General features: G+C 33.5%; 3 protein-coding genes across 7 annotated transcripts in view; all 3 read right to left on the bottom strand.

Moving 5' to 3' along the window:
* Nucleotides 1–619: 619 nt before the first annotated feature.
* Nucleotides 620–1,949, bottom strand: LOC100243388 (uncharacterized). Its single transcript, XM_002282751.4, has one exon. The coding sequence runs from the start codon at nucleotides 1,714–1,716 to the stop codon at nucleotides 787–789; it is 930 nt and encodes a 309-aa protein (XP_002282787.1). The 5' UTR covers nucleotides 1,717–1,949; the 3' UTR covers nucleotides 620–786.
* Nucleotides 1,950–14,676: 12,727 nt separating this feature from the next.
* On the bottom strand, nucleotides 14,677–18,447 carry LOC100265712 (probable inactive poly [ADP-ribose] polymerase SRO5). 2 transcript variants are annotated; one of them, XR_788008.3, is made up of 6 exons: nucleotides 17,567–18,384; nucleotides 17,182–17,423; nucleotides 16,943–17,079; nucleotides 16,740–16,835; nucleotides 15,466–15,727; nucleotides 14,677–15,352 (listed from the first exon to the last, which is right to left on the bottom strand). XR_788008.3 is itself a non-coding variant. In XM_002282764.5 (5 exons), the coding sequence occupies exons 1-5, from the start codon at nucleotides 18,010–18,012 to the stop codon at nucleotides 15,614–15,616; spliced, it is 1,035 nt and encodes a 344-aa protein (XP_002282800.2). In that variant the 5' UTR covers nucleotides 18,013–18,447; the 3' UTR covers nucleotides 14,677–15,613. The 2 variants fall into 2 exon arrangements, 1 of the variants encoding a protein (XP_002282800.2); XM_002282764.5 differs by having other exon boundaries at nucleotides 14,677–15,727; nucleotides 17,567–18,447.
* A 1,258-nt stretch (nucleotides 18,448–19,705) lies between these two features.
* Nucleotides 19,706–22,372, bottom strand: part of LOC100250198 (serine/threonine-protein kinase ATM) — a 152,617-nt gene continuing 149,950 nt past the window's right edge. For all 4 annotated transcript variants that reach the window (XM_010664875.3, XM_010664876.3, XM_010664877.3 and 1 more), the window contains 4 exons: nucleotides 22,137–22,271; nucleotides 21,988–22,053; nucleotides 21,176–21,319; nucleotides 19,706–20,128 (listed from right to left, as the gene is read on the bottom strand). In XM_010664875.3, the coding sequence (XP_010663177.1) occupies nucleotides 20,051–20,128; nucleotides 21,176–21,319; nucleotides 21,988–22,053; nucleotides 22,137–22,271 (423 nt within the window). In that variant the 3' untranslated portion in view covers nucleotides 19,706–20,050. The remainder of the gene's footprint in view (nucleotides 20,129–21,175; nucleotides 21,320–21,987; nucleotides 22,054–22,136; nucleotides 22,272–22,372) is intronic.

The following is a 22,372-nucleotide window of genomic DNA, read 5'->3' as shown; positions in this document are numbered from 1 at the left end:
CTAATTTACCTTCTTTTTTTATTTGACTTTTTGTATTTTATGGTTACAACTTAAAAGAAATGAACCACAATATTTGTTTTGTCTTCCTTGCAAATCACCCACCAATACCCCTATATGCCTCCGACAGCCCTATAAAATAAGATTCATATTCCAGTACCAACCGCCAACCATGAATTTTTTAAATATTTTCTTTCATCCCAAATCTTCTAGTGGTTTTTTGACATCTTCTACAAATTTATCATTATGTGGGGCCTCCGATCCTCATCTTTTTGCTTATTTTTTTATATGGCAAATTCTGATTTTATCTTCTTCCTTCCTCTCCTCTCCACTAAATTTTGGGAGGACAAACTCGATAATCCCTGCTGCCCCACCTCTCAAATTCACCACAGAAATCACCGTGGATTCTCACCACCCAAAACACAGAAGAATGAAAATTAATATTTAATATTAAAAATAATTTATGATACCTTTTCATAGGAAAAGAGAATGAAAAATCAGATGCAGTGTGCTGGGTTCGGATTTTTGAGTGGCTTTTTGGGTACACCATAAAGAAAACCTTAAACAATAATGGCAAATGAAGGATGTTTCACCAAAATTCTCTGCTCATCTCCATGATCCATATAAGAAAAGTACGGGAATTTGATTAACCATATCAAATATAATATATTTACAGGAAAACACCAAAATTTCCACATATTTGTCTAAAAGCCCTAACAAAATCAGTTATCACAAAGCAAGCAGCCAGCCACCTGGAGATAGACTCGTAGGCATGGAGGATCTGAGGTTCTAGAAGGGATGGAGATTCCTACTCAAGCCGTTCACATTTGCGAAGAATCCTACCAGATCTTGCCTGTAGGGAAGAAACGACCGCCGTCGATCACCTTCCTTCTTTGCCGCTGTGTTGTTTTTCCGGTTTGCTGACGTCGCATTCTCCCCGGCTACTGCTTTTGGCTTAGGTTTTCCGGCGCCCGAGGGGGCTTCCTTTTCGGCTTTTTTCTTCACGCTGGAGTTCGGAGTGAGGAAGACGAAAGTGTCCTTGCCGTCGCTGTTGCTCCGGTGGAGGAAGTCGCGGAACTTCCACCGTTTCGATGATCCCGTGGAGTTGCTCTTCCTGCACCTTGCCGGTGGAGACTCCGCCACCTTGGGCGTCCACACGCAGTACGTCCCTGGCGGCACTCCCTCGAGCTCGTCAGCCTCCGACGACGAGCACGAATCCGTTCCTCTCTCCTCTATCAAAAGCTTCCTCAAAGGACGCCGAATCGATGCCGGAGTCGGCGGCTTTACGGAAACCTCCTGGTTCTGCCCCTCGCCTAGCAGTAAATCCCTGTTAAAAATCGGAAAAACCGGCCGAATCTGGCCGTTGTAGAAAATCTCATCCGCCGAAATCGGCGATGTCTCCGGCTCCCTCCACACAAAAGCAAACTCTGAATCATCATCACCATCATTATCGACCTCATCCTCTTTCACTTCTTCATCATCATTTCCACTTTTAACTTCGGAGAAAAGAGCGGATTCCTCATCACCTTCTTTAACTTGCAAAGAAGGAATGGATTCCTCAAGATCATTTCCAGCTTCAATTTCGGTTTGAAACTCCGACTCTCCCAACTCTTCAATAATCCTGGCAGCAATCTCAGCAAGCCTGCCGGAGTTGTAGCTGTTGAAGCTGGGCGAAAGACCTAGCACTGGACTCCGCTGCATTTCGACCCCACAATCCATAGATAACAACGCAGAAACAAAGAGAAACCGAGAGAATATATTGGGAGGGGGAGAGAGAGGGAAGGGTGCGTTTGGTAGAAATGACCGAAAGTGTGGGTGCTTTGGTGCGCGAATAAATAGGCGGAAGTAGTTGTGGAAACTGCCTCCTCATATGCTACTATGCAATGAGAGTCGAGACGATGCTCTTTCTTTTGAAAGCGAAAGAGATATGCACATACATATACGGTATACTCATATACCCCACACCAGGGATTAAGAGACGGAACCTACGCGCTTTCAAGGCTCTGTTTGTTTGCGCCCCAATTCTTTCCTTGCTTATTACGTAACACGTGTTACTCTATCAACTCACACCTGTTCCCTATGTTTTCAGACGCCGACGTCTTTGGGTGTATGTGCTCACACACTTTTAGATCCTGCAGATATTACTCTCCGTCCCTTGATCTGCTCATTAATGACGTCCCTTCTACACGCAGTTGTAAGAAAGGTGAACACTAGGGGTACTAATATAATTTCATCGGCGCCTCCTTTATCCCTTTTTAGGTAAAAAGACGGTGGGTTACAAACTTACAGATGTGGAGCGTATTGTACACTCGTCTTGAGGGACCATCATTGGACACGTGTACTTTCGTTAGCCTCTGCATCAGCTGTGCCATTGGCTTTCTGCCACGTAATAACATAATTCCGAGTAATTTGAGAAAAAATGCAGTTCAACAAAAATCTATTTTCTCACCCGAATTACAATTGATGCTTGGTAGGCACGCAAACGACGCTCATGCGCTGCGCATAATTGGACGGAAATTACTCATTGAAGCCTTCAACGTTCAGGTATCATTACTACTATGCTTTCATTTTTGTCCTCAACCTTCCAACTGCTTGCAAGGACCCCGGAAATTACAAAAAATTATGACCATTAAAATGTTAAAAATTTTAAAATTCGTTTCGGTATTTTTATATTAAAAACATAATCATTATATTTGATTCATTGATATAATACGAGATAGAATAAAAAAATAAATATTATATTTTATTATATATTTGATGGATAATAACATAAGATAAGTCAAATCATCGAGATTATATTAGTGGTAGATACATCATTTACTTTTTTTTTTTTTATCCGTATAAAATATGTATATCCCAAGTGTCATAAATTTATTTTTATTAATTTTTTTATATATTTATTTTGAAAAATAATGTATTTTTTTTATTATAACTTAAATTTCTTGTTAAATAAAAAGAATTGAAAAAATATTTATAAAATAATATAACATGAAAATTTTTTATTTGTATAGTGTAAATATTTTAATTGTGAATATTTTTAAATATAAGAGATTTTATTTTAAATATTAAAAATAATATATATTTTATATCATTTTTTATTTATTTCATAAAATTAATCAATTGGAATATGATTTTCACATATTTGATATACATATCCTATCTTATCTTATCCCGTCAACCAAATTTTATTTATAAAATTAAAATTATTATATCTTCTTATTACCATCCATATTATTATTATTTTCGAATGAATGCATATATTTGTGGGGGTATGAATTGACTTGTTATCTTAGTTTTATTATGATTAAAAAAAGAAGGAAGAAAGAAAAACCATCCCATTCTTACGGACCAAATAAGCTTAAATTAAGGTTGATGCGCGTATGAAAATGATTTAGATCAACATCAAGGTTGGTGCCTTGTAGAGGAGGAAGAGGAAGGTATTTGTAGAGGAAAAAACTGGGAGTCGCACGAGGTGACGTTTGTAGATAATAAAACCTTGGTTTGGAAGTAAACTGACCTTTAATCTGCATGATTCCGACAATTTTCCAATTATTAAACGTGCCATAACATCAAGAAAAAACCATGGATGAAAATTTTGGAAAATTTCCCTTCGGCAACACGAAACAGACAAACGAAAATTCGATGAAGCGATTTTTCGAAAAAACAAGTATAGACTTACCTTGGGTGACCAATAGGCTTTCTATTTAATAAATAATATGCACTAGACATATATATATTAAAACTATAAAAAATATTTTTATAAACAAATTAATTTTAATTATTTTATTTTAAAATTTCATTTAATTAGTCACTAAAAATATATAACCTATTAATATAATTTTCTAAATCATTTTTATATTAATTAAATATAAAAATATAAAAATTTAAAAAATTCATACATATATTATCATTTATTTTATATTATTTAATACAATTGAAATTAAATGAATTATAATTTTAAAGTGAGATATATTATAATCAAATATCATAATATTATTATCAAATAATGTTTTATATAATTTAATAAATTTATAAAATTCATATTTTTTTTATGGATGCATACGATATTATTATCAAATATGAATATATATATTATAAAACAACTTTAAAATATTTATTATTGTTTATTATATTATTTTTAGAGTTTTTTTCAATATTTTCATAAATTTTGATCAATTTTAAACTATCTAAATTTTTTTTTCTAAAATATCAATATGATATATATCCATAAAATTAAAATACCGATATATTCGTAATTATAGATATTTTTATCAATGGAAAAACTAAGAACGGACTATCTCTGTTTTTATGACAGACGAGATGTATAATTGGAGTGCACGATAAAAATAACAATAAATCAAAATAATCGTTAATATCAGCTTATAAAAAACGAAAAAGAATCAATTGTATGAGAGGTCTTTTCGTGATCCAACATTTTGTGGACCAAGTAATATATTTGTAATTTTAAATGGGTTTGTCTTAGAATATTGAAAAAATTGTGACGCAACATATGACATGGACTATATGATATATATTATTATATTCACTAAGCTAAGATTTTGGGGAATCATCAGGTATTAAGTTGAAGGGGTCTACATTTACGGATCATCTGACGTGGCAGAATGTAATTGGGTGGGTTGCATCACCTCCTACAATGATAAAACAATGAATTGAGTTGAATGCGAATGGAAATGCTTGAGGAACGTGGGGAGAGAGGGGATGGATTAGAGAGAAGCTTGAGAGTGAAGGGTGGTGCAGACTGCAGAGAGATTGGTGGCGTGACGTGGTAGTTAGGCTTGTCGATAGTGAAAAGGAAAAGTGAGTGTAAAATCGTGGGATTTGGCATGATTAGTGCACTTAAGGTCATTATCATGCTGTAGCTGCGTTGTCCCTCCGGGAGATATCTATCGTACCATTCATTTATTCCTAGGGGTAGGGGTAGGGGAAGAAGCCCTTCATCTTCGCACCCTTCTTCCACCTATGGAGTAGGTAAATTCCATGCACCATAGTCTTATTAGCTTTTATATTTGTTTTACGATTTTGGTGTCATTTTTAAGTTCAAGGCAACGAGAGGTTCTCTACTTAATAATAAGATTATAAACTATTTAAGATAGACTTGATTATTATAATATTAAGATATCTTACATGAGATAAATGTAGTTATTAAAAAGTACTACATTCTTGCTAAATTTATTAATCACTTTGAATGGTCAATGATTATTGTATGATGTTAATTATTGTATTGAAATAATTACACATACTTATTGTCGTAGTCTCTAATATTTCCTTTAGTTCGTAAGGTATATTTGGTAACAAAGATAGATTAGCTAGACAGGCTCTCCTTATGACTATTATGAATAACAAGGTTTACATGATTTTAGAGACTTTATCAATTTTTTTTAGGATGGTTAAGGGGATTTTCAAAAATTAGGAGAGTATTCATATGAGTGTCAAGGGTTCTTTAAATCCTTTTACTATGAAAAAAAATAACAATACCAAATAGGGGAAGTTTAAGAGAGGGGATGAAAAGAGCAAGCTTTAGGGTAAATAATTCCTCTGACTTTTTTAGGACACTGGAAAAAGAATGGTTAGACTATATAAGGAAATGAAGGTACACATCAGATTCTTACTATTGAACATATAGTGGTAGGTTTGTCAATTATGATGGATAGACTCTAAGTCAACTATTTATAATTATTTATAAGGTTTTCATCCTTATATTCGTGATTACCGATATTTTTATCATTGATTTGGATATGAAGGTTTGTCTTTTTTACATTTGCTTCCCACTAATAGTTCTTGTTGTTGTCAATCCCATTCACTAGTTTTTAAGGCTCAAACTACAACTCAATAAGCATCGTGTTCATCAGGGTGTATATAAATCCAATATATGTAGACATCATCATCATCATCCTTATCTATAACATGTTTGTGACTCCTTCCCATTATGCCACATAATTGAACTCAAATTTCTTAAATATCTACAACTTTATTTGTTTTTGCTTTACTTTTTTGATGTAAAAGATCTCTTATCTCTTATCTCTTGTTTCACTTCAAGGCACTTTAGGACACTTTTTGCCGATTGAGTTTGGGTATATATGCGATAAATAAAACTTAAATTGAGTGATGCTTCCACTCTTAATTAGCAAATTAACCACAATAGTTACAAATTGCGTCATTTTTGTCCCATTCCATAGGTGTACAATGCCTTCTTCTGGGATGACATCCCATTGTGCTACTCCTACCCACACTTGCAATTCCACTTCCATTAGCCATTCCCTATAACTTGTAAATATTTATAAATAAATCCATAAATGCATGTTGAGGTTACGCTATTGAAACTATACTAATTAAGTGATCAAAATGTAGAGCTATGCATATAAATGAAATTGGAAATACATTAAACTATAATTGAAGTTGAATATAAAACTAATATTAAATTTAATTATAACCAAAAGTGAAGTATACATAACATGAAATTGAATAAACTGAAAATGTACTAATTAGGTGATTAAAATGTAAAGCTATGCATATAAATGAAATTGGATATACAATTTACTATAATTTAACTTAAATATAAAATTAACATTAAATTTAATTATAATTAAAAGTGAACTATGCATAACATGAAATTGAATAAATAATTGACTATAATTTAATTTCAATACTATACTAATTTTAATAAATACTAAAATCAAACCATTATTTTAAATTACTTAAATCTATTGAAACATTTAATTTAAATACTATGATAATTTTTAAATTACTAAAATTAAACTAATATTAAGTTAATTGTAGTTGAAAGTGAACTATAACATGAATTAAACCACAAATTTAATTTACTTAAATCTATTGAAAATGTACTAATTAGGTTATTTAAATATAAATATATAATAGACATTCAAACCTGACAATATAATTAAAGATTAATATCAAACCATTATTAAAATTAAACTAATAATTTCAATCATTAAAATTATTTAATTCTACTAATTAAATTATTTTAATTGAATTACATACATACCTTAAAAGTAATCGAGCAACCTTGATTTGGAACTATTCCACAATTTAAGCAATAAATTCCTAAAATTATAAAATTTTGAGAGCAATCATAACTAAAATTTGAGCAATAAGAGATAAAAAAACTTTGAATTGAATTCTAGATTAAATGGATTGAGAATCAAGTATTTATAGAAAAATTTTGGGCCAAACTAGTCGTTGAAAGGTCAATTTAACGTTATAATTTATTTCTAACTATTGGATCAAAATCTAGATGAAATTTGATTGTTAGATCTTCAAATAGTTGTTGGAATAAGTTCTTGGTCGTTAGATCAAGCTCTAGATTGAATTTTGGCTCTTGGATTTTTTTTAACCATTGGATCATGGTATAAATGTCATGCCCCAAAACCCACTCCAAGGGCATGACAGTCATTTTACACCTCAAGCCCAAAGACTCAAAGTGGAAACGACACAAACATTCATACTGTAATTGAAAATTACCAATTATCAATTTCTTGTTCAAAGTAGTAAAATAAATAAATTCTATGATCCCTAATTCTCAACTTTAAAAACTAATACATCAACCAGAATGTTATTGTCCAAATAACTTTAAATTCAAATAAGTTAAATAGGAAATTAAATTTTAACATCTAAACAATGTCCAAATCAACATTTGAACCAAAATCCTAACAAAGAAAAATCCCCAACCTAGCTATCACTTCTAGCCCGAATTGAGAGTACCTGAAAAATTATCAATGAAAGGGTATGGACTTAAAGCTCAATAAGGAACATCTATACAGTTTTATGGATCAAACATTTTTAATTATAATTACAAATAAGAGATACAACATATATTCATTTTTATAAAAACTTTTGGGTTAAACATATTAATATATTCAAAACTTTTCAACAAAACTTTCTTATATCCAATTCAAAACAATTTATCATCAAAACCAAATAAAATACATTCAAAATATTTTTACTCTAGTTATCAAATAATAAATGGTGTTTAATTAGGTGGGACTTTACAAATGAGTGATTAGTTTCAAATTTGTTCTAGTTAAGGTGAACAAAACCAAATGTCAACAATTATAACCTGTTGACTAGGGCTATAAGATCAATTATTATAACCCATTGACTAGGGGTCATAAGGTCAACAATTATAACCCGTTGACTAGGGTCATATAATATCAACTATTATAACCCGTTGATTAGGGCTGAATATGTTAACAATTATAACACATTGACCATATAATCTAGAGTCAAACACTTTATTTCATTAATTCAAACTTGCAAAATAAAATATCATATCTCCAAAATTTTTCACTTTTCATAAATAAACAAAGAAAATTCTCAAATACACTTTCCATACAAAACACACATTTGATCCATGCGAAAAGATAAAAACAATATTTTTATTCGATAAAAATTTGCATTAATTTCCCTTACCTTGAAGAAGCACTAAAAAACTTGAAGTATTTAGCTTGACGAATTTACTCCTCACCTAACATAATATCATATACAATATTGATTATTGATTATTTATCTAAATATATAAATTTGATAATCTTAAAAATATTTTATTTAGTATTAGAGATCCTAATTAATTTCTCATAATAATATTATTACCATTCAATATTATTTTAAACTTCCTAAACAATAATTTATTTCTTTTTTCAAACTTATCTAAATTAAATCTTTTAAGAATATTTATTTGCATTAAACTATTATTACTAATATTTAAATCTCCTATTGAAACTTAACAAATAGCCCATGCAATTTTTTTTTTCAACATGCCAAATTCTTCCTACACATCTTTCATCATTTTTTTCCTCTCTAAAGTCAAAACTTTTAACCTCCATACTCACAAATTTTATGTAATTTTCACATTCGAAACTATATAATTTATTTTATTTTATTTTATATTTTATCTAGATTCATTCATTTGAGTAATCAAGATTTATCAATCTCCATTAATAAATCAAACTATGTTCATCAAATTTTAATCTTTTTGACCTAGAAATTAATTAAACGAACTCTAATCAAAATTGAGATATTCCAAAGAATATAAAAAAATGTTCAAAATTAATTAATGAATATAAAATATTAATTTAAGGATTAAAAATCTTACTTGAAAAATTGATCTTCAAAACCTAAACCTCGAAATCTTCAGTCCTATGCTCTCTGATCTTTCTAATTTATGTGTAAAAAGGTTTTTTGAATAGAGAAGATAAGAAAGATCTAAGTTATATATAGGGGTTTTAAATATGAAAAGACTTTTTTTACCCTTATTAAATTACTTTAATTAATTAATAATTTCTAAATTATGATTTTACCCCTAAATTGGGTTATGGGCATTACAGTAAATCTAGTTGTTGGACCACTCATTACAAATCCAGATTGTCGATTTGTCGACAAGTTTCTTCCACCACACAAGCTTCCATAGATTTGTAACCAATAAATCATCATTTACTAATATATCAACGATGTATTAGTGATTTTTTGTTGACTTTATGGATAGATCACCTAGTTGACTTTTGGCCTGTGTGTTTCACTTCGGTCTTAACCAATACAAGATATATATTTGATATATCAACAATATATCTCAAAATTTTCATCCATGTTTGGAAGCAAGGTGTGAGACATATCATTTTGTAGGTTATCTAAGATGAACTTCTGTGTCATTACTTTTATAGTCAACCCAACTAAAAGGAATTTGTTAACACAAATGTTGGATTTATGGAAGAAGACTATATGATAAGTTATAAGGCGAATGATGATATACACTGAAAAAAACTAGAAAATATTTCTAGTACTTAAGTGTCTCACTATAGCAGAAGATATGTATCCCATAAATTATGATGAAGCAATGAAAGATGTTGATGCTCATTTATAATGAGTTATGGAGGGAAAGTTAAAATCTTTGTGTTCTAACATAGTTTGGATTCTTATAGGAGCACTTGAAGGGATAAAACCCATAAGTATAAGTGGATTTAAAAAAGGGAGAGATGAGTGAATAGAAAACTTAAAGACTTATATGACTAAAGTTGTAGCTAAAGGTTATGATCTAAAACATGTTTTCAATTATGAGGAAACCGTCTCATAATAACCATGCTCAAATCCATTATAGTACTCTTATCCATTATGATACATTTCGAGTATGAGATATGATAGATGGATGTCAAGATAACATTCTTGAATGGTTATCTTGATAAAATCATCTATATGAAGCAACTAGATGATTTCAAAGCAAAGGGCATAGAAACATCTAGCATGCAAGTTGCATAAATTCATTTATGGATTAATGTAAGCATGTCACTCATTAAACAAGTGTTTTGATTAGGAAATTAAGGCCTTTAGCTTTGATTAATACAAGGATAAACCTTATGCATACAAGAAGTTGCAAGGAAGCATGGTAGTATTTTAGATCTTGAATGAAGATGACAATTTACTAATTGAGAATGATGTAGCGTTATCGAAGTGTAGTTGATTCCCGTGGTGGGATGTTGAGTTAACTTTAGAATTTGATTACAAGGAAGCCAATATTTTCCTATAACTCTTAGCAGTCCTTGCTTGAGTTCGCATTTCTTGGTGACACTATTTGGTAATTTATTCATCTGTATAAGAGCATTTTGATAAATATGGAAGATTGCAAAGAGCTTACAAATGATTTTTCTGGATTGGGCTAATTAATTAATTTAAGCCCAATAGGGTTAATTAATTAACTAGAACCTAGTGGGATAAATTAAATGACCCAAGCCTAAGGTGGACTCAAGTTAATTAAACCTACAAGGAAGTTTATATAAACCCTCTTGGGGGTTTGGGGTTAGACATTCTTGTCATTGTCTTTATCCCCACATGGAGATCCATTAGGTAGAATAACGAGGTATTTGAGATCCATCAAATAGAATATATCTCAAGTAATTTGAGATTTGAATCATTTGCTTCATTAACTAGAATTGATTTGAGAACATTTAGATAAAAGGTAATGTTTTTTGAGTACTAAGATCTAAGATTTTGATTTTGAATGCTTTTATTGCCTAGATCTAGTACGCATATAAAAATAAATGCATGCATCCTATTGATCTGGGGTTTGTAATGGAGTTCTCTAAATATTCCAACAATAGAGTTATTGTCATCAAATAAAATTTGTCTATTTACTTAGTTCCAAATAAAAAATTTGAGACAAACATAGCATATTTTAAGGATTAAAGTCCTTAGGGATTGCAAGAAGAAAAAGATTGCATTGTCTTAAACCACCTATATTAATAAACTTTGGTCAAATATGTGATGCATGACTTTAAGAAGGGATAGCTACCCTTTAAGCATAAAGATTTGCTTTCTGATTAGTGTTTTAAGACACTTGAGGATAAAAAATGCATGGAAACAGTACCATATGCCTCTAAAGTGGGTAGCCTTATGTATGTGATGCTATGTAGTGGATCAGACATTTGCATTGTAGTAGGATGGTGATTAGATATCAGTTTAATCTAACACTATAGTACATTGGATAGTAGTTAAGCATATGCTCAATTATCTTAGGAAAACGAGGAATGATCTTGTGTTCCATAGGGATGAGTTAATACCCATTGGGTACACAAATTTAGACTTTCAGTTTGATAAGGATTGTCATAGGCTTATCTCTAGCTTTGTATTCATTTTAGGTGGTGCGACTGTTAGTTGGAGAGGTGTAAAGTAGTCTTGCATTGTTGACTCCAATATGAAGCTACATATGTTGCAACTTCTAAAACTATAATAATTTGTTTGGCTTAGGAAGTTTTTCATAGGATTTAAGATAGTTCCCTTGGTTGTACCACCCATGACCTTGTTTTGTGACAATCATAAGGTGTTGGCATAGTCTAAAGAACTAAAAAACCATTAAATGATAAACACATTAAGAGGAAATATCGCCTTATTCATGAGATAATATAGATATGTGATGTAACTATGGAGTAGATACCTCTTGGGGAGAACCTGATTGATCCCTTTACCAAGGCTTTGTCGAGCAGAGTCTTTGATGGTCACAAAGAAACATAAATATCAAATGTATTTCCAACATACTTTAAGGGCTAGTAAGTGATTGTTAGAATAAAGATCTTAAAAGCATAAGATGATGTAACAATAAATGGATTTCATTAATATTTGTATTATGATTTTGGTTCTTCATTCACCAATCCTATTCATGCATGATGTATGTTGAACATTCAAACTTGTATCACTTGCATTGTACATGACTTAGCTGTATTAGGAGTTGTATGGAAGATCCAAGTCTTATATCATTTTCAAGTTGATGACTCATTCATAACTGGTTTATGAACTTAGACAATTGATTTAAGGATGTAGTATACTATCTCATAATTAAAAGGATGACTTGTTTTGGTTATCATGATGATTTTCCCATGGTGAGTCAACTAGTGTGTATGGTTACACATTGGATATAACCTATGGTGAGTCATGACATTAACTATTGAATAATCATAGTTTCACCAAGCTATTATGTTGCATAAACTCTCAAATTTGAGAGAATATTGAGCTAATGTTGAAGTTTTTAGTGGTTTTAAATTATGGGTGAAATTTTGAGGTCATACATTCCTTAAGGATTGAGTCATTGTTGACTAAGATAAATGAGAACAAGTATTCTCAATATAGGCCCTATGATATCTCATGGGTTTGAAGTTGTGTGTCATATTGGATGATTCTAAGGATATGTGATCATGAATTTTGTGATTGTAGTAATTCCTTTATTGCGATAGAATATATCAGTTGATCACATAATAAAAGGATATGTGACTCAAGGATGGTAGAACTAACCTTTAGAAGTTGATAACATTTACCTTGTTAGATTACGAATACTAATTTATATGAAACTTGCATGTAGTGGTTACTAAGTTACCAACCCTAAGCTTTCTATCTTGATTTAATACCTATAAGATACTAGAGTGTAGTTGACTTTTTGTAGTGAGATATTGAGTTAATTTTATAATTGGATTTAAAGGGAGCCAATATTTTCTTGAAAGTCTTAATGTTTTCACTCAAGTTCACATTTATTGGTGACACATTATTTGATGGATACATGAGTTCTTCATTTGTATGTGTGCATAAGGGCATTTGAGTAAATATGAGATATTGCACAAGAGCTTATGAATAATTTTTCTAAATTGGACTACTTAATTAATTAGAATTCAATAGGACTAATTAATTAATTATGACCTAGGGGGTTAGATTGAGCAACACAAGTTCAAAATGGACTTAAGTCACTTAAGCCTATAAACAATTCTATATAAAACCCTTAAAGGTTTAGGGTTAGACATTTCATTCATTTCATCTTCGAGAGAGAAATCCATAATCTTCATTCTCATAGAGAGAATTCCACAATTTTCTAGTGCCAAGGTCTAAGAGGGTGTCATCGAGTGAAAAATCAGGAAATATTTGACATCAACATCATCCGTTTTATTGATTGAAATTGATTTGATAACATTAAGATCAAAGGTGATGTTTTAATCACATAAACCAAGAGTTCATATTTAAAATACTTTCGTTGTTTAAATATAGTATCCCTAGGAAGATAGATGCATACATCTTAATGATTTAGGGCTTGGAATGAAAATCTTATATTAGAGAAAAACATGTTAGATTCTTTTTAAAGTGTGTTCACTTTTGATTTATAGGGTTTGTTATTTATCCCATGGTTGTAAGGGTACGGTTGAACTTAAAATGGATAATATCTACATGATTGAGAATGAATCGGTATAAATGTTAGAGGTGTCTATCTGTACATGATTGAGTGTGAAAACTTGTTTCATCTTGTAAGAGGTGTCTATCTGTACACAATTAAAGACATTGTGTTTGTATGAAAGGTAATTGTGATATCCTAGATTCAATAAGAGAAAAAGTTTAGTACTATATATATATATGAATTCTTTTTAACTTTATAAACATATTTTAAAGTTATGATGATTCTTTATGTTTAGAGTAGATAATATTTACATAATAGACATCAAGTCGTTATCCCATATAACTTGAAAAGAATCGGAACGGTGGCAAGGACTTCCTATGGCTCGCTCCAGCGACCGGTCCGTAAGATATAAGGTATATGGGGGCTGCCCGGACGAATTGCCCAGGTCGGCTGGGCAAAAATGAGGCAATCCACTAGTCTACCGCGACAAGTGCACAAAGGAAAACGACGAATATGAGCAAGAAGTGACCCATGGACAGAAAATTGTTTCGAAATTTTAGGGTACGGGATAGCACAATATTTCTCTCAAAATCTCACCGGATGCTTGTGGCTTATGATATTTAGAAAAAAACCTTTTTTTTTTTTTTTTTTTTTTTTGTATGAAAGGATAAATCTTACATGGCATCATCATTTATCAGGCCCATAAGATCTTAGAGACGTTGACCTAGCTATCAAAAAAATAAAAAAACTCCAGAATAATTAAATGGGATTGACTGATGGATCCCATTTTTTATTTTATTACTTTGAAGAAGTCAAAAGACAGATTTTATCTCCAAAAGGGCAATTCAAATAGACTCTGAAGCCTTGAATGCTTAAGAATCCTTTTGTGAATGGGATGGGGTTTTGGCAGATGGCCCGTTAAGATGCACAGTGAAGAAGTTGGCCATGGCAAAAAGATGATCCATGGCCCATGGCCCATGGCCCATATGATAGAACAAACAATATTCCAGCTATGAAACATCATTAGGCATGTGAGTGGCGTGAGTTTACAATGTCCACAATCCAGGAGCCCTGAAAACTAAGCCCATTATTACACAATTGGGCTGTACAAAATAACCGGGCCAAGTTGGAGGAAATATCACAACAATTGGAAAGCGAATGTAGTTGGTCATTCCACATAGTCAATTTGTGATCGGCCGTCTATGCCAAAGTTGGTAACGCCGCCAAAAGCCAACGCGTAAATAGTATGCCATTTCCACACCATAACCGTCTTTGTTTTTTCTTTTTCTTTCCTCCCAAGGCTTGACTGGGTCTCCACCTATGGGTAGTTGCCAACTTGCCATTGTTTATATTTCTTTGTTTGCAAGGCAGAAAAGAGAGGGAAAAAAAAAAAAACTACAAATCCATCCTCTCCAAATTAGGGGGCCTTTTCTCCCTTTTTTTTTCCCAGGTCTCCTTCGGATCCATTTTCTTGTGGAGGAAGGAAGAGGAAGCTCATAAGGCAAATGCTTGGGTATGATAATATGACCAACACTACAAAATAGCTGCTTCCAACATTCTAGACTCATCGGGAAAATGTCTAGAAGAAAAGAATTTGAATGGTGCATGTCTAGAATCAGCAGGCCATTTCCACCTTCAAAAAGATTTGGCTCTAGATATAGTAGTAGAGACATCTTATTCCTGAAACAGCGAAAGCATTTACTTTGAAAACCTTTTTTTTTACAAGGACAACGGTGTTAAAGATGTGTAAAAATATTGATTCCCTATGTTAAAACACTACTAACACTACATACCAAACTCAAGCCTCAGGCATCTGTTGCGTCTGTTCCCATCGGTGTGTGGTCAAGTTAGCTCATGGTATATGTCAGTTCCATACAGATAAGGTTCCATCTGCCTTCTCATCTCGCTTTGCCATTGCAACTTGCAACTTTACACTAGAGCTCATTCGAGATAAATTGATTCAATGCTACTGCCTGGTTGCTGAATGCTGTCCATTCTATTCCTGGCACCATTTTGAGCCTTCCTCTGGTGAGAACCATTAGTTGAATTAAGTTGCTGCATAATGGAAAACACAATTGTCATTACCACCAGATTTCTTCATAGAAACTTGAAGATATGAAAAACCAAGAGACAATCAACCTGAAAAGAGGACAGACTTCAAAACCAGGAATTCGTGGAGTTCTAAGAAAATATAACTGCTATTTGCAATAGCAAGGATTCTATAGTAGCTCCAATGGGGTTTTTCCCATGCAATTAGGTTGCAGGGAGTCCACTTCACTAAAGCAAGGTAACAACAAATATGACCTATAGTAGATGAGGAGAAATCAAAGCTTGGAAATAACTTTTTTTTTTCAAGCAAAGTAGCACTCTATCAGCCTAGACAAGTGAATTCTGATAACAGATACCCTTGAAACTTCTAGTAATAAACCCCAAGGGACATAATAATGCATGATGAGAATAACTGCCTTCTCAGTTACTGGCCAAAATATAATGAGTGAATTCTGAATCCAGATAACAAGTGAACTCTAATAACAGATAGTCATAGAAGCAGGAATCTCCATCCTTAGGGAAAAAAAAGGAAAGTAAAATACAATCTTGGAATACTGCCATGCCTATGGTTATCCTAAGAAAGACAAATTACAGTTCAAATTTAAGATTTTCACTCCAGATCCCCTCAACAGATTATGACAAAAAATTTCAACCGATGCAGACTGGAAACACAAATACTTCATTGTTAAGACTGTGGCCATATGTCACAAGGCAAATGACTCGAAATTTCAATTTGAGGCCATGTACAGGAAAACTGACATGGATTTTGGGTTTTCTTGGCATGGTGTCATTACCTGAAATGCCAAAACCAAAATTGAAATATCCTTGTTGTAGGTTGCAGTGTCTCATTTTAAGTCCTATTATGCGTTCAATGTTTAACAAGTTTTGAAACACCATTATTAATCCAAAACAAACCCATTCAAAGTCAGTTGAGTATCCAGTGTGATCTACAATCACCAAACAGGAGAACAATATTTCTTCACAACTCAGAAAGATAAAAGAACATCTATTCCACCACCTTGGCTCTATGGGATTTGATGACCACTGTGAGCAACTTATCCCCCGCTATTTGTCTGACTAGTCGAATCAGCTCATGTCGTGGGATCTTATTCTCCTGGAGTACAAATTTGGAGGAATGAATGTTAAAAAACAGAATACAACAAAGTGCAAGACATTCTTATAGTGCCACCATAGATCAAATGCAACTTGGAAACTACTTACTCTATGATCACGGTGATGCTTGGCAATCAAGTTAACGGATTGAGGAGGTAAGAACTTGGAAAGCACAGAGATTAGAGTTGTAAAAGGCATCCAAGGGGAAGTTGGTTTCTTCAAGGAACCTTGCGTATTGAGGAATCCTAGTCAAATTAAAGCGCAAATCAAATTAGTACAGCTTCGTGCAATCATGACTTGAACACGAAATGGAAACAAAAAAAGGCAAGTATTATACAATTGCTCACCTTTCAAGCAAGGAGGAGCTCTGAAGGTTACAACATATTCTGGCAAAATATGGGTATTCATGTGGGTGCTCCACACAATATACTTCTTAGGAGCTGGAAGATTGTCAACACCTGAATCGAAGTCTTCAGAACTCGGATGATACTGTTGAGACCCTGGATGCACGACCTCCATTTTCCCCAAAATTACTCGGCAAAGTAACAGATGTCTTAGACCATCCTCATCAACAACACACGATTTCATACTGCAAGAAACGAACAAGAGAACAAATCTCTATCAGGATAAAAAGCCAAAACCCAATAAAAAGCCTTGATTGCAATTAATCAAAGACCCATTTCCTCAATCAATTCTATCTACAATTATCAGAGAAATCCCAAGATTGATTACCTTTCAATGGAAGAATGATGTGGATATAGATAGACCCCGCAGCCATATAACCCATTGCTGTGGCTAAAACCATGAGAGATGATTCTACCAATCTCATCCTTCGATGCAGAATACCACCCAAATTTCACATTAGCATTGCCCTCACACTTCTTCTCCACCGCGCGCCCGAAAATCCTAAACGATTGCAACCGGGCTTGGGAGATAACACTGGCGTACCCATTTCTATGGATGTCCACAACCGACGTGTGCTGTCGAAGGGGACCCAAGCCAGAAACTAATGCTTTCTCGATAATGCGGTGCAGTTTTTCATCTTCATCCAATCTCACCAGCCCATGAATGTGCTCATTATGGGTAGTGCCGCTTTCGCAATCCGATACAGATGCTTCATCACCGTGATTTGCAGTATGATACATCACATCCCAGGGCTCAACCGCCATAGTCTCCATGAAGGAAATGAAAAACAGCAGCTGAATTGACGCTGAAGAAAACTATAAGGCGAAAATCCTAACAATCAAACATTCAAAAACATTGGAAGAATAGGCGAGGAAAAATTTGGAGAATACATCTTTGGAAGGAAGTTGAGTTGAAATAGATTTGTAGCTCATAGGAAGGTTGACGTAGAATATAAGAGAATGCGTTGGTAGAGAAAGGAGAAAGATAAGGAGTATTTGTATGAGAAATGTTACTTGGGGAAGAGAGAAGATGAAAGGGCAGAAAGACGGTGGTTATGGATTAAATTCATAAAACAGAGGGAACCGCCTCGGTCTCATACTCCTTCCGATGGGCGGTGCACCCCTTGGTTGTGTTTGAGCCGTTGGTTTATATACAGAGACATATGACACATGCGAGCAGATGGTGGTGGGAATCCCCATTCCTTTTGTTTATTACAACAGTAATATGTCCTTTCTCCCACTTTTGACCAAGTGCGGTTCTATAAATAGCCTAATGGAAAAATTATTTTCAAATTTACATATAATTTTAAGTATCAATGGTCACAAATTTAAAGATAAAATTTTAATTATTATATATATATATATATATATATATATTCCAAAATTACATCAACAATTGTCAAACATTGATTAGAAAATGTAAAAGGCTGGAGGGTTAAATGGCTCATGACGAGGCCACTACGTGGCCTTGGTCCTTATCATTTGTAACCTCCTACCTCCTGTGCATGTCAAAGTTGAACTGGCTACAGCATTATCTAGCGAACTTGAACCAAGAGGCGCATTCACCGGTGTTCAACGCGTGTTAGCCTTCGTTCTTGACTTTTTCTAGATTGGCTTCATTCGTGAAATAAAAATATATTTTTCTGTATCCTGCTGTAGATGCTCTCAAATCCTTTACGCATTCTTATTGACAGGGTATACCTGTCCGCCTTTCTAGGAGAGAATACCAGATGATGTTAGGCAAACAAGGTCGGCTGCAGTATGGATCGGATTCATACAAATAAATACGATTAATTACATTTATATCTAATTCTTTGTATCCTCACTCAATGACCTTTAAAGGAGATGAAAAGCTAAATACTTTATACCATACACATTAAAGGGAGACGAAAAGCTATATCCGATCAACTTTTTTCCGATCTAAGACTTCAGAAAATGGTAAAGAGAATCAGAGAATCACATCAATAAAACACAAAAATTAATCCAAAGATTAGACATTTTCGAACCATTTTTAAGCTTTATTACCTTTATTTTTTTTTTTTGGAAGAATTTCATACTTAGAATTTGCTCGATTCCTATCCCGACAAGAAGACTAATAAACTGGATTTTTTTCCATAGCATGCCATGTCTCTTTTAAAGTGGAGTTCATCCTTTGTTTGTTAATGCATCATAGGGCCAGTTGGGGGCAGCAGAGAAATCAATCAAAGCAAGGTACTCATCCAATTTGTGGCATGCTGGCATCTCCTTTAAATAATAAAAGACATTCGGCGTTTGCTTCACGACATTGATTAGAATATCAGCTTTTAGATTAGGTTCCCATTCATCAATTCATCAGTAGTGATGTTTTGGATCGTCTGAGCCCCCTTAAATTTGTTTGTACTGAAAGTGGTCGCATGATGCGGATCTGGAAGATTTTATTACGGAAATAGTGGATTGGTTAAAATTCCTTTTATCTTGGAATTCCATAGCCAGGCATAAATGCAATTCATTTAGTAAGAACAATAATGATTCCCTAGTAAGGCATCATACCCTGATTGATCCGTGCAAGTACTCAGAAAAAGGCCATGGCGTCAGTCCCACTTACAGCAATAGGAAAAACAAAACCAGGGGGTGGCGAAGATAACTGTTATATTTACAGAAGTAGAGCATGCCTCTTCAAAAGGGTGGTTAACAAACAAGGTTGCAAGCATACTGGCATCAACCGCACCCAATACATAGTCTTATTACCTCAGTTTTCACATGGAAATAACCAAAAGGCCGCCTATACAAGATTATTGGGTGGCGGTAGGGCTAAGATGTTGATCAACTATCATCACAACCAAGCACCCCATCCAGGAAACATTCGGCAAAAACGATCAGGATCGATGGCATCTTGTATCAGTTGTCGAACCTACAAATAAAATTTCAGGTTAATCATATTATGAGAAAGAACAGAACAAAAACAAAAAATTGGGTTCTCAAGTTCCTGCAAGTAACAGTACATTTAATATTCTTGCCGAGTTTCTAGGACAAACTGCATTCTATGTCTCCAAGATTCTCTAAAGCTTGCTTCCCCGGAACTACACTTTTTTTTTGGGGGGAAGAATTACAGAAGAAAATAAAAATCCTGGAGCCGAGTGACCAAACCTTTAAAAAGGTCTAATTCTTTGACTTGAAATATCTAATTTACTCCGAAGTAACCAAAATGCAATAGACTTTTGGTATCAACCTTGTGTACATTATTTTACTAAAAATATCAAGACTGATCGGCCCATACTGAAAACCCATCAAAGTGCAACATAAGATAGCTTTTCCAGATTATATGATATATGAAAAGTTATCATAACTGGCAGCATAATTAGCAGCAGAAGAGTGATTATGCATCCAAGTTATCATTAGGCTCAATGCAATTGCTCCTTAAGATTCAATTACAACGGTGCCAGTGAGGCAGAGCTAGTTATTCACCATAGTAAATGACATTTCCGATTCATTGCCCCTGCAGGCTATTTATGGTGTAAGATTTCATAAAGCTGCCTCACCAGAATCAAAAGGCAGTGATATTTATCATCTTGTTGCACAATGATTTCAATGGCTCATGTTGAGTAACTGATTTCCAAAACTTTTGAAGGTGATGTTATGGCACAACAAACTTATGCACCAACATGGAAAAGAAAGAAAATTACTAAGACTTGGACTGTTTGGTAAACCTTAATACTTAATGACTTAAAGTGAATTTATGTTAAATTATGCTTATGTTATTAAGTCATTAAATTGATTTATTAAAATCATTTTGAACTTTAAACTTACAATATTAAGTTACTTTAGCAAACATGCTTAATAATTAGTATGCTTAAAAATTTAAATTAGGCCATCAAGTCATTAAGTTGATTTATTAAACACCCTCTTACTCCCACATAATCCAAGTAGATGCATGTGGTATTGATACTGGAAAAATTACCTGCCCATGCACACTTCTCATTTCACCCTCTTCATATCCATCAAGTTTTTGTTTGACACGCAACAGTGCTCGTGCAGCATCTTTGTTCCCTTCATATTCCTCTTCCAAGTCTTCCAAGCTAGTCTCCAAATCATCATCAGTTTCCTATCAAGGGGAAAGAACAATGCTGCATAAACAACAATATTTAACATGCTGGAAACACACATTGATGCACATCATGCATCCCATGGGGACTAATTGTAAAGCAAACTAGAGAGGAGTTCAGAAGCTACAGAGGTAAAATAAGGCTGGAGTAACTTGAAACCAGGATTCATGAAACTAATGCAAAATGTGTCGATACATGCATTTCTTCATCAATATTATTTGATTACCGACAAGGTAAATAGATAGAAAAGGGAGAATAAAAAGGTGAAAGCTACTCGGAATGACTTAGTAGTTATATAATAAGATTATCATAATAGCTGTCAATTGTAAATACATATCAGCATTAAGGATGAACAGTAGTATTGGTGACCCAAAAGCAGAAACATTGCATGACAAGAACACACTTACACTAAATTTTGGTGGTTGTCATGAATCATACACTGCAGTCCTTTTTTTTTATTGTTAGGGTATCATTAAATTTCGATTGCAAAGTTCATCTACCATACCATAGGTGCACTGTAAGTAGACAAATATCTTCTCTATTTATTGTTGTTATTTTCAATTTTGGTGATCTCTCCTCCCTCCCTCTTTCTGGGAAGGGCAAACAGGTGCTGCTCACATTGTATTTTCTTATAATGGAAGAGAAAATCATAAAACTTTTGAAATACCTTTTGACGCTGCAAAGCCTTCAGCGGAGAGAGAGCCCACTTATATAAGGGATCATGGATAAAAACCTGTATAGAGTTCACATATTATCAGTGAATAGAATTGAGTTTTATTTACTTATGAAGTAGCAAATCATTCTGAAAAATCATACTTCAACAATGGTTAGCAGTGCTTCTTTATTTGTTCGCATGACAGAAAGAGTTTCCTCACAACATCTTCTGAAAACCCCCTCTACCCCAGTAACTCCCATTCCATCTATTATGTCTCTTGTCAGCCTAAATGGAACCTGCCAAAGATGGTTAAGACAACACATGAAAAATGAAGAGAATCTGGTTTCAAGAATATCTAACCCAAGAAAATTAGGCTTCTGTGAAAAAGAATCTAGGA

The sequence above is a fragment of the Vitis vinifera genome, chromosome 17 (genome assembly GCF_030704535.1).
Source record: "Vitis vinifera cultivar Pinot Noir 40024 chromosome 17, ASM3070453v1".
NCBI classification, from domain to species: Eukaryota; Viridiplantae; Streptophyta; class Magnoliopsida; order Vitales; family Vitaceae; genus Vitis; species Vitis vinifera.
Note: the sequence above shows the minus strand (reverse complement) of the source record. Positions and strands in the feature narration are given on the sequence as shown.

Bases quoted from the DNA above. Each gene is read 5' to 3' on its own strand.
- LOC100243388 (XM_002282751.4), bottom strand. From the start codon at position 1,716: ATGGATTGTGGGGTCGAAATGCAGCGGAGTCCAGTGCTAGGTCTTTCG.
- LOC100265712 (XM_002282764.5), bottom strand. From the start codon at position 18,012: ATGGAGACTATGGCGGTTGAGCCCTGGGATGTGATGTATCATACTGCA. The intron at 16,836-16,942 runs GTAAGTAGTTTC...TTTGTACTCCAG, and splicing joins AGCATCACCGTGATCATAGA to GAGAATAAGATCCCACGACA. The intron at 15,728-16,739 runs GTGGTGGAATAG...TCCATTATGCAG, and splicing joins TCAAATCCCATAGAGCCAAG to CAACTTAATTCAACTAATGG.